The 11,655-nt window shown below is 46.9% G+C and overlaps 1 protein-coding gene across 2 annotated transcripts in view; it reads right to left on the bottom strand.

The window, feature by feature from the left end:
• ADORA1 (adenosine A1 receptor) overlaps window positions 1-9,604 on the bottom strand; it is a 53,472-nt gene extending 43,868 nt beyond the window's left edge. Inside the window, exons 1-2 of one of the 2 annotated variants that reach the window (XM_051998612.1) lie at window positions 9,537-9,604; window positions 8,241-8,638 (exon numbers count right to left, since the gene is read on the bottom strand). In XM_051998612.1, the coding sequence (XP_051854572.1) occupies window positions 8,241-8,581 (341 nt within the window). In that variant the 5' untranslated portion in view covers window positions 8,582-8,638; window positions 9,537-9,604. Of the gene's footprint in view, window positions 1-8,240; window positions 8,639-9,003; window positions 9,165-9,536 lie in introns of those variants that run through there. The other variant, XM_051998611.1, reaches the window with a different exon arrangement.
• Window positions 9,605-11,655: the final 2,051 nt, after the last annotated feature.

Genomic DNA, 11,655 nt, shown 5'->3' on the forward strand with positions numbered 1-11,655 from the left:
GCAAGAGGGTGGCTCAGATAACCACCAATAGATCCTAACAGCCTATGAGCCCGAGGATTTTGCCTGTAGATGAACCAGAACTGTTCAGAAATATTATTTTACTTTGCAATAAACATTTTCATCCTACTATCTCTATTTTCTTTGTCTTATGGATTAAAAAAAATAAATGTGCCATGGTCCTTTAGGATATTCTTAAATTCTGATCCCTCAAATGTTAGAGAAGCATGAATCGAAAGAGGAAGTACCATGCCCCCAAACTTTCGAGTGACAATTTTCTCCTTGTTACTTAGATGCTAGAAAACAAGAAGTGTATCTCTGAGGGAGCTCTCTGCTCTGAACCAATGAAAAATCAGCTGCCCTAATCCTTGGGTGCTATTTTATGGATTTGGGTAGTCTATTTGCCACATCCTTGACCTCTAGAAATTCATTCCTATCTCTCATTCCCAGACTCACCCTGAATTCCCAGCCAGGGCCTGGTATGTGAATTATTCCTCCCATGTGTGTGGCTATGCCAGAGGTATCCACGAGGAAAGAAAACTGAAGCCTGGGAAAGGGGCTGCTGAGCTCTCCTCCACAATCACCTCTAACAAAGGCAGATAGAAGCCTCCTACACATACCAGTCCAGATGTCTTTAGCCCTGCCCCTTTGCTCCTGCACAGTCAAGGATAAGGACACCATTCTTAGTCCAAGGTGGGGGGTAGGGCCAAGGTGGAATTTTGACTAAAACATAGCATGGCTAGGGTGAAGTCCAGCCCGCCATTTTCCCTGATTGCCTAACCCAATTTTATACTGGTTGGATGGATATGGGAGGATAGTCAGGGAAACGATTCATTATGTAGGCAGAAGAGCAGATGTTTGAGTAGGAAAAATATGTTTTTTATATTGTGGGTTCCTCCTTCAGTCAACTGCCTGTTGACTGTATTATAGTCAAGTCTTAATCTAAAAGAAGCTTGAGATATTCAGAGCAAGAATTCCTCTACCCCATTGCCAGAATCCCCTTGCCAGCTACTTTTCATGTAGTTCAAGCCTCATTCTGTCCATTAGTGTTGGAGGCGCCTCTACAAATTTCTCCTCCATGTCAAACTACCCTTCCAATGCAATGGAAGATGAGCATAGCTTTCCTTTGCTGCTCTGTGCCCAGGTTCAGATTCTGCTTACCTACTCTCCCTTCCTGGCACTCTAGCAGAGAAGACACTATCTCACCACCATCACCACCACCTCGTTTTTTGCTCCTTGGCAACAGCTGCCTCCATCTCATTTGTCTTACTTAATGAGACTGTGACCAGGGAGTAATGATGAGCCACAAGAGAGTTGTATATTTCCCAACCATTCTCTTCATTACTCATGTCTGCTACTTACTCTACTTCATCTCTTCCCCCCGCAAAGGAACACATCCTATGGTCCTTGCCCTCTGGATCTTCAGCCCTAGATAAGCAGAATCTCTCTACACCAGAAATGAGGAAGATGCCTAAAGAATAGACACTTGTTCTCCTCCTTCTTTTTCCAACTGGGGTAGATAGGTTGGAAAATACCAGATACACAATTTAGTATCTGTGATTAAGGGCATGGGGACATAGCAGACACAAGAACTGTCATAAATAGAAAGCAACATGATAAAAGGACATGGGGTTTCAATCCTGGCTCTTCTCTCATATTTTGTGGTCATGGAATCTCTCTGGGTCTCAGTTTCCTCATCTACTTAAATAAAAAAAGACTAGGATTACTGGATGATCTCTAAATTCCTTCCTGCTCTAAGGTGCTGTGGGATTGAATAAACCTTCCTTCCAGGAGTCAGGAGTCATCTATCACCCATACTTTGCCACCCAATGAGGGCTATGCCTTATTCAATCCTTAAAAGATCTCTACCTCTCCCTAAGGCATGGCTGTCAGGAAGAGTTCATCTTTGCATCTAGCTTAGATCTCTTTTGCTGAAAGTGTTACCTACTGACTCTGCTCTCACTATCATCCAAACATTTATTAAGTATCTACTGTGTGCAAGGAACTATGCCAAATGTGAAGGGGGAGAAATACAGAGATGGGTAATATCAAGAACTTGCAATCTACAATAATAGGAGGGAAGAGTCACATTCACAAATCATACAAGGTAACATCTAGCAAATACTGTATGAAAGATACAAAGTCCTAAGAAAAAGAAATCACATACATAAAGGATAGGAGGCTTTAAGTAAGTGCCCTTGGAGATCAGCCTTATGGTAGAGAACATTTTGTTGTTCAGTCACTTCACTCCTATCTGACTCTTTGTGACTCCACTGCGAGTTTTCTTAAAGATGCTGGAATGGTTTGCCATTTCCTTCTCCAGTTCATTTTACAGATGAAGAAACTGAGGCAGACAGGGTGAAGTAACTTGTCCAAGTCACACAGTAAGTGTCAGAGGCCAAATTTGAAGTCACAGAAATTCTTTCCACTACACTACCTCGTCATCCCAAATTGGGAGCATAGTACAGAAGGACATGGATTCAAAAACCTCCCCTGACACTTCCTCCCTGTATCTCCTTGGCCAAATAACTTACCCTTCCTGGTCAACAGTTCCCTCATTTGTCAAATGGAGAAGGGCTTTGTATTAGACAGACTCTATAACCCCTCTCAGCTCCAGGTCCTCTAATCCTTAAGATCCAAGAGGATTTTAGTGAGGGGAGATGGCACTAATGGGTCTCCCAGGCAGGGGAATATCAGGAGCAGAGATGCCTAAGTGGAAAAGCTTATCTGAGAATGGGAAGTCGTCCACTTTGGTAGCAGCATAGAATTTATGTGGGGAAGAAATGGGAGATAAATTTAGACAGGTAGATTGAGATCAGCTCCCAGAGGACTTTAAATGCCAAGCTAAGGGATTTTGACGTTTTAAAATAGACGATTAGGAATCATTGAAGATTTTTGACCAGAAATACAACCAGAAAAGAGTAGTGTCAAAGAAAGGAAGAAAACAAGCATCTGTTAAGTACCAGGCACTATGCTAAGAGCTTTACAAATGTAATCTCCTTTGATCTTCACAACAGTCCTGGGAGGTAAGCATTGTCAAAAATTGAAGAAACTGAGGCAAACAGAATTTATGTGACATGCCCAAGGTAATACAATCAGTAAGTATCTGCATCTGGATTTGAACTCGGGTCTTCTTCCAGGAGTCCTCAAACTTTTTAAACAGGGGGTCAGTTCACTGTCCCTCAGACTGCTGGAGGGCCGGACTATAGTAAAAACAAAAACTTTGTTTTTTGGGCCTTTAAATAAAGAAACTTCATGGCCCTGGGTGAGGGGAATAAACGTCCTCAGCTGCTGCATCTGGCCCGCGGGCCATAGTTTGAGGACCCCTGTAATCTTGACCCTGTATTCTATTCACTGTATCACAGAGTTTTCTCTCTAATGTTAGAGGTACATCTACAAGTTTCCATAGGAAAAGAACCACAGGAAGATTAATAGATTACACAGAAAGGAGAAACAGAAAGGAAAAGCCAATTAGAAGTCAATTGCAAGAGACTAAGAGAAGTAATGAGGACTCAGCCTAGACACAGGAGGAAAATAACCTGAAGGTTGTCTCATGTTTCAGAAAAGATTTTTATTTTAAGTGACTATACTAGTTTCCCCTTTCCAAGCCATCTGCCTTTGTAGAGAAGGTTCGGAAACAATTCACTTTCTCCTCTTCCGCAAATTTCTAGATTTAGATTTGCAAATATTTCCAGGATATAAAAAGCCAAACACTCTCCTCTGTTCACCCCCACTGATGTATGGGGCAGAAGTATTAAATAACTGTTCTCACCCCTTTCCTGGTCAAATGAAGCCAAGGTCAATCCAGGGCAGCAGGTGGTGAAAAAGCTAAGTAATTCCTAATCTACCCAGAATTCAGTTTTTAACATTTCTTTCTGTCAGAATCTAATCTAACCAAAGTTTCGACCCTTCCCCACATAGCTTTTTCTTCACAAATTGGGTAAAGCAAGCTTCCAGCAATGAGCAGAAGCAGAATTGGTACAGACACTGCTGCCCACTAGGGTAGAGGTGACCCTGACTTGGAGGGATAGGAATAAGAGGCAGTTGCAAGACTGGGTGGCAAATCATACCATCTGGCAAAGATACAAAAATGCAAAATCAACACTAGCCATACAAGTCCTAGAAAAATCCATTCTAAACCCTCTAGTTTCTTGTTCATTCCAGACTTACACCAATGTCCAATCACCCAAAACAACACATAGACTCAGTTAGCCTTGGGGCAATTGCTAGCTGTTAAAGGAAAGAATCACTAAGTTTTACTGCTGGAATTATCTAACCTCCTATTTTAAAAGATGAGGAAACTGAGGGCAAAGGAATGAAGTCAGAGTGATTTGCTCAAAGTAATTTTATTCCTATCAGTCCAGTCTCCTATCCAGCTGGATAGAATGTGAATCTCTTAAGAGTCCCTCTAGAATCTTGCCAGTTCCCTGCATGAGTATAAGTGTGATATGGAAGAAAGAGAATAGGATTTGGAGTCAGAGAACCCAGATTTCAATCTTAGCTTTGGTCCTTTTTGTGTGACCTTTGATAAATCTTTGATAAGTTCTGGAACAGAACCTAGAATTCTGTCATCACCACCAAGTTTCTAAAAGATTATTTTTGAACTAAGATGAACAACTGATCTCTTCTGTCACTAAGGCTAGAACAAAGACAAGATTGAGAATAGTCTTGGCAACAAAGAGGGGTAGACAATGGACATCAAGAAGGTTGTCATAAGAGCAGCCCCAGCACAAATAACATGCATACCCAAAGGGGACTGTTTCATCTGTCTCTCTCCTCTCTTTGGAAATGGAGAGACAGGGACAGAGAGAGACAAAGAGAGAAAGGGGAAAAGAGAAGGAAGGAAGGAAGGAGGGAAGGAAGGAAGAAAGGAAGAAGAGAAGGAAGGAGGGAAGGAAGGAGGGAAGGAAGAAAGGAAGAAGAGAAGGAAGGAAGGATGGAAGGAAGGAGGGAAGGAAGGAGGGAAGGAAGGAAGGAAGGAAGGAAGGAGGGAAGGAAGGAAGGAAGGAGGGAAGGAAGGAGGGAAGGAAGGAGGGGGAAGGAGGGAAGGAGGGAGGGAAGGAGGGAGGGAAGGAAGGAGGGAAGGAAGGAAGGAGGGAAGGAAGGAGGGAAGAAAGGAAGGAAGGAGGGAGGGAAGGAGGGAGGGAAGGAAGGAGGGAAGGAAGGAGGGAAGGAAGGAGGGAAGGAGGGGAGGGAAGGAGGGAAGGAAGGAGGGAAGGAAGGAGAGAAGGAAGGAGGGAAGGAAGAAGGAAGGAAGGAGGGAAGGAAGGAAGGAGGGGGAAGGAGGGAGGGAAGGAGGGAGGGAAGGAGGGAGGGAGGGAGGAAGGAGGGAAGGAGGGAGGGAAGGAGGGAGGGAGGGAAGGAAGGAAGGAAGGAGGGAAGGAAGGAGGGAGGGAAGGAGGGAAGGAAGGAGGGAAGGAAGGAGGGAAGGAAGGAAGGAAGGAAGGAGGGAAGGAAGGAGGGAAGGAAGGAAGGAAGGAAGGAAGGAGGGAGGGAAGGAGGGAGGGAAGGAAGGAGGGAAGGAAGGAAGGAGGGAAGGAAGGAGGGAAGAAAGGAAGGAAGGAGGGGGAAGGAGGGGAGGGAAGGAGGGAGGGAAGGAGGGAGGGAAGGAAGGAGGGAAGGAAGGAAGGAAGGAAGGAAGGAAGGAAGGAGGGAAGGAGGGAAGGAAGGAGGGAAGGAGGGAAGGAAGGAGGGAGGGAAGGAAGGAGGGAAGGAGGGAAGGAAGGAAGAAAGGAAGGGAGGGAGGAAGCAGAGTGGGAAAAGATTGGAATAGAATAAGGGCAGTCCTGCCAAGACAATGGATTACATTCAAATTCCATTCAAGCAAGCATTTATTAAATATCTACTAAGAACAGGTGCTGGGCACACATATAAGGATGAAAAAAGGAATACCCTTGTTCTTCAAGGAGCTTACAAAGTTTAGGGCTGGAGGTGGAAGAATTCAGAATGGGAAAGGAAGGAAAGGAGATACACATATATACTACTAAGGATGGCAGACATGAGGTGTAATACAATAAAGGACTAGAGAAGATCCAGACAAAGAGTTCTTGGAAAATTTGAGGAGGGGGAAATGACATCTGGCTGGATATTGGCCAATAGGTGAGAAAAAGGAAGGTTTTGGAGATAGTAGGGTCAGATCAAAAAACTGGAACAGGAAAGGACTCTTCAAGTCTTCTAATTCAACCCTTTTATATGATAGAGAAAGAAACATTGGCTTGTCTAAGGCCACACACTTAGTTGCTGAACTGAGACTCAAATCGAAATCCTCTGACTTCCACCCAGCACTCTCCCCAACTAAAGCCACAGCTGCACCTTGAAGGAAAATCCTTAGTGGGAGAAGGGAGTCTGAGTGCTAAGGAACTGGAAGAGTGGGTGTGATCATCATTTGCTGTGAGACCAGACTTTCTTTCCCATCCTTGGGGAGACAACAGCATATTCTAATTGTTAATGATATTATTAATATCAACAACAAGGCTTTCACGTGCTTCCAGTTGGAATCCACTCAAAAGTCAGAATTTCTGGAAAGGAAAAGTAGCTCCACTGAGAGGTGTTTCCCCTATAATCAAGTCCTTGGCTCTTCCCCTGTGCAATGTGCTAAGATCAGATTCATTTGAGCGATACAAATATCTGCTACTAGTCATTCCTAATCACAGTCACCATCTCTGTGCCTTAAGTTCCCACTAAGGCTTATCTTATAAGGGATTTAAAGCCTTGCCTTTTTAGAGCAAAGGGCACAGCCTCTCGATTCAGGAAACTCATCAGAGGAAAGAGCAGAAGTTGCCCGGTGTTCAGGTAACAGACCTCCAAGGAAGACAGATGACATCAGGGGATGAGGAGTCAGCCTGGTTTTTGTCCCCAATTCTGCCACGAACTGGCTGTGTGGCTGTGGGTAAGTCACTTTATTCCCTCCAAGTCTGGGTTTTCTCATCTATAACATAGGAATAAGACCCTTCCTACTTCATTGCATTAGTGTGAAGGCAGAATGTGGTAATATACATGAAAGCATTTTTTCAGGCTGGATCATGGGAAGTTCCCTGAGGGCCGGATTCATGTCCTAGTTATCTCTGAATCTACGCCAGTGTCTTGCACCCGGAGGCACTTATAAAATACTTGCTGAATGACTGAAATTAAAGAAGCAAAAAAGCAGCAAACTCTTCTCCACTTCCTGCTCCTGCCCAGAAATGAGAGGACCCCAAAGTGCCAGAATGGCAGAGTGGGAGGTAGGGCTTCCAGAGAGAAAGGGAAACCTGTTACAATGAGAGAAGAGAACATCCTGGCATGGGTCACTACCTGGCATCTGTCCAAGTTGCGCCCTGGCACTATGTGGCACAACATTGCCCGGGTAGCTACATCATGTCCTGGCATCCCTGGGCACTGAGCTCTGACATGAATAAGGCTGGGCACCAATGGGAATACTGCTTCCTACCCTGATCCATGGACTAAGACTGAGAATGTTTTTTCAACAGAACAAGGAACATTAAGGCCAAACATAAACAGTTCCCTCCCTAATGCCCACAACAAACAGCGTGGGACAGAGGGACAGAGGGACAGAGGGACCCAGGTCCCTTAAGTATCACAGTGTAACCCTAAAGGCAGATCCATTTTCCTGGGCACAGCAATCCTGCTCCCATCTTCCTCTGACTCCTTGGAGTTTGAGGAAAAGGTACCAAACACCAAAACCCTACAGCTTCTGACTCTTTCTTGTCCCTATTTCAATTCTGACTCCATCGTTCCCATGACTCTGGGCTCAACATTCGCCATTTTGCTCCCATACCTCTGGTTCCTCAGACCAGCATCTAGAACAGATATGGAAGTTGGCCTTGGGCCTCTTGGTCCATGCTGAGATCACAGCCTCTCTGGCATCCCCTGGTGAGAGGACTGACCCTATGCTCCTGTGCCCACCAGTCTTCCTCTTCAGGCAGTGCTGGGCTGAGTCTGAGTCTGAGCCTCCCTTCTTGCCTATCCAATTCCTACCCACCAAACCCAACAACACTCTGACACGGAGGAGCAGAAGGACAGATGATATGATACCTAGACAAAATAAGCCTGGAAACCTCCACATTTTTGAGGGAAATATCCCGCTTGTTCCTCTGTTCCTTCAGATGTGTTGGGAAGGAAAGGTGGGGGGCACTCAGAGACATAAAACATCCCACACGTCCTGTGGCAACCGCTGTCACCCAGGACTGCCCGGATCCAAGGGCAGTGAGGGGAGGGTTAGTTACCTGCGGTGGTCCCATACTGACCTGAGCGGGATCTTGACTCGGAGGTAGCGATCCACAGCAATAGCAAGCAAGGCCAGGATGGAGCTCTGGGTGAGGATGAGCACAGGGCAGGCCACCATGAGGCAGGTGTAGAAGTGGGTCTGGGGGCCGATGTTGATAAGGATGGCGAGAGGGATGACCAGGGCACCCACGGCCACGTCGGCCACAGCCAGCGACACAATGAAGGAGAAGGTAGCATCACGAAGAGCCTGGTTCACCTTCACTGCCCAGATCACCAGCACGTTCCCGGGCACTGACACCAGGGCGATGAGCACCTCGATGCCAATGTAAGCGGCCTGGAAGGCCGATATGGAAGGTGGCATGGTGGGCACACAGCAGGAACATCAGCCAGCAGGTACTGGTGGGCACACAGCAGGCACCTGCGGGCATGGGAGCCAAGGGGATAAGACCCCTGCTAGGTAAAAATGGAACCTAGGCAAGAAAACTGTCTTGGCACCCCTGGAGGCATGACCCACTTGGAGCCCCTTGGTACACCATGTGCCCTCATACCCAGAGGGGGGAGGGCAATCCCAGCCCTCTCCTGGACGAATCTCTGTCTCTGTCCCTTATCATTCCCACAGACTCCATTCAGCAACTTAAAAATAGCTCTCTCATTTCCCTTCACTCCTCCACTCCCTTTATCAGGTGTGACCCACCCAGCCCCCCCCCCTGCAACACAGCTCAGGGATCCCACCCAACACCCACAGCTGCTGTCCCCCCAGTGCCCAGCAGGCAAAGGGCTCACCATCCTGCCAGCTGGCCAGCAGGTGGTCCCAGAGGTGGCTCCCCGGGGGGCCTGGACTACAGGTCCCGGCCAGGGCTCAGGGGCAGCCCGAAGCTGGGCTGGGCTGCGGGCACGGGGCGGCTGCGAGCCGCAGCTCATCCTCCTCCGAACTCCTCTGCTGCAGCGCCAGCGCTCAGCCTTTCAAGCAATCACATGGTGCGGTAGCAGCCCTGGAAGCTTTAAAGAGATAGTGCCCCTGTTTTTGCACCTGGAACGGGGTGGGAGTCACGGGTGACGACCCCATGGCTAAGAGAGGAACCGAGAACCGAGCTACCCCTGCTCCAGCACGTCCGCATGATCCACCCTCAGTCTGAGTGCCTCGCTTGGGTGCCAGGCAGTCCCCTGCCTCCAGACAGCCAGGACCCCTGCCCATGCCTGCACCATTCTACAGGGACAGGTTCCTACTCCTCCAGGATGGGCTGGTCCCTAACTCCCACACTCACCTCCAAGGCAAGGGTTTACGAGCCTAAGCGAAAACCAAGACACAAACTTACCTACGCTGACCCAAGCAGGAATCAGCTGGACCACGAACACAGGCACCTGAGCTGCTCGGTCTCAGTACCCCCCTCCCAGCTCAGAATCCTTCGTGCCCCCTACTCCCCATGGGAATAGCACTCCTGGAAGGCACAGTACCCGCCTGCTAGGGCCCTGCGGGTGCCCGGGTTCGGGTCTCTGCCAGAGTTCCGATACACTTCGGAACCCAGCCAGAAGGAGGGAACAATGTGACAGTTCCAACCTGCAAATTGGTGGGCCCCTCCCTCCTGGCTCTGCTTTTCTTCCCTCTTCCTCCTCCCCGCTCCCCCCCCCCACATACACACACTGCTTTTTCCACCTCCCCTGTCCTTTCCCGCTCTCCCTCCTCCTGCTTTCTGAACAAAGGAAATGAATATGGGTGAGAAAAGCTTTAAAATGGGGACTATTAGAAGGGTCTGGTATCTGAATGCAATCATCCGGACTCAATATGGGAAACCCCATTCCGCCTTCCCAATACCCGCTTTCCCCCCTCGCCCTCAAAGATCCCTTCGGCCCTGAGGGGACTTGTGGGGTTCCTGATCCATCCTCCTCCCCCATCACAGCATGAAGCCTGCAGAATTCCAGCACACACATACCCCCCATCGTCTGCCCATTCGGATCAGTCACATAAGCATCTATCCAATGTCCGTCTCTGCCATCTGGCATAAGGCACCACACTAATATCTTTCAAATGCCGGTGCCCTGGGCATTTTGAGAGTGTTCTCCACGAACTCAGTAGAATGCTTTCCCTCGACACCCTCCAAACACACAGGACCACACTTCCTTTTCATTACTCCACCAAATCGACTCCCAGGCACAAAGGCACACAGTCTTACAGTCTTTCAGTCTTTTAGTCTTTCGGCTGCTTGTCCCTACTAGATTTCAATTCAGGCAATCAGGGAGCCAAGTTATACTGGGCTTGGGGACAATGCAAACTTCAGGCTAATTGCCAGGATGCAGGGGACCCCTACACCACCCTCACCTCCATCTATCACAGAAATCTCTGTTTTAGGCATTGGGATTGGGTAGAGTTGAGAATGCAAGAAAAGGCACAGGGAGCTAGCTGAGGATATACCAAGATATCCCTGAGCCGTGACCCTCCATTGTACCATATTCCTTGAAAGGAGGGGAAAGATCAGAAGATGATCAGAGGATGATGAGAACATCTTACACTACCAATGGTAGACAATGGAAATAATCTTGTGACTTTCCTCTTCCCCTCTGCACATTTTAAGGATCATTTCCCATTCATTCCTTACCCTTAGTCCTAGATTCTTATTTCAAGACCATTTACCAGAAAAACAAACAAACCTATCTGAAGGACAGCTCCAGTTTCATTCAAAAACTATTTATTTTTAATAACAATTAATTAATAATACATGCCTATTGTATGTTCTAGAAACATTGTTCTAGACACTGAGGCAAATACAACCTTTAATAAGATAAGGCTCTTGTCTTCATGGAGCTTTTTACCATAAATTCCAAACACCACACGGTTCTTCAGTTCAACCTCTACCTAATAATTTTCTGCATCATTGTTCCAGTGGCAAGAACACTGCATTTATTAGAATCAAAATGTGTGGATTCAAGTGCTAGTTTGGCAAGTTTGTAGCTATGTGACCTCAGGCAAGAGTTAGGAGGCTTGATCTTTGTCCTCAAGTATTTTAATTCCTTTTGGGAGAGAGTTTAAACTTTTTCTGTGGATTCCAAGGAACAGAATTAGGAACGAATTTCAGGGGAAGTCCTAGACAGGGAGTTTGGGGTTTGAAATAAGGCTAAACTTTCTAACAATTAGAGCCATCCAAAAATAGAATGAGCTGCCTTGAAAGATAGGAGATTTCCTATCACTTGAAGTCTTCAAGCAGAAGCTGGATATCCAGATATTTGTAGAGGGGAATTCTGTTTAGGTTTACCTTGAGCTAGATGATCTCTGAGGACCTTGCCAACATTGTAATTCTGAGATTTCAAGATATTACTTTTCCCAGTGGCAAGAGAGCCACAGAATCCTAAAAACTCAGAAAAGGAATGGAGATTGTGACCTAGAAATATAGAGTCCATCTAGTTTATCTTCCTACCTCCAAAAAAGGTTTGTCCCATCTT

The sequence above is a fragment of the Antechinus flavipes genome, chromosome 4 (genome assembly GCF_016432865.1).
Source record: "Antechinus flavipes isolate AdamAnt ecotype Samford, QLD, Australia chromosome 4, AdamAnt_v2, whole genome shotgun sequence".
Lineage (NCBI taxonomy): Eukaryota > Metazoa > Chordata > Mammalia > Dasyuromorphia > Dasyuridae > Antechinus > Antechinus flavipes.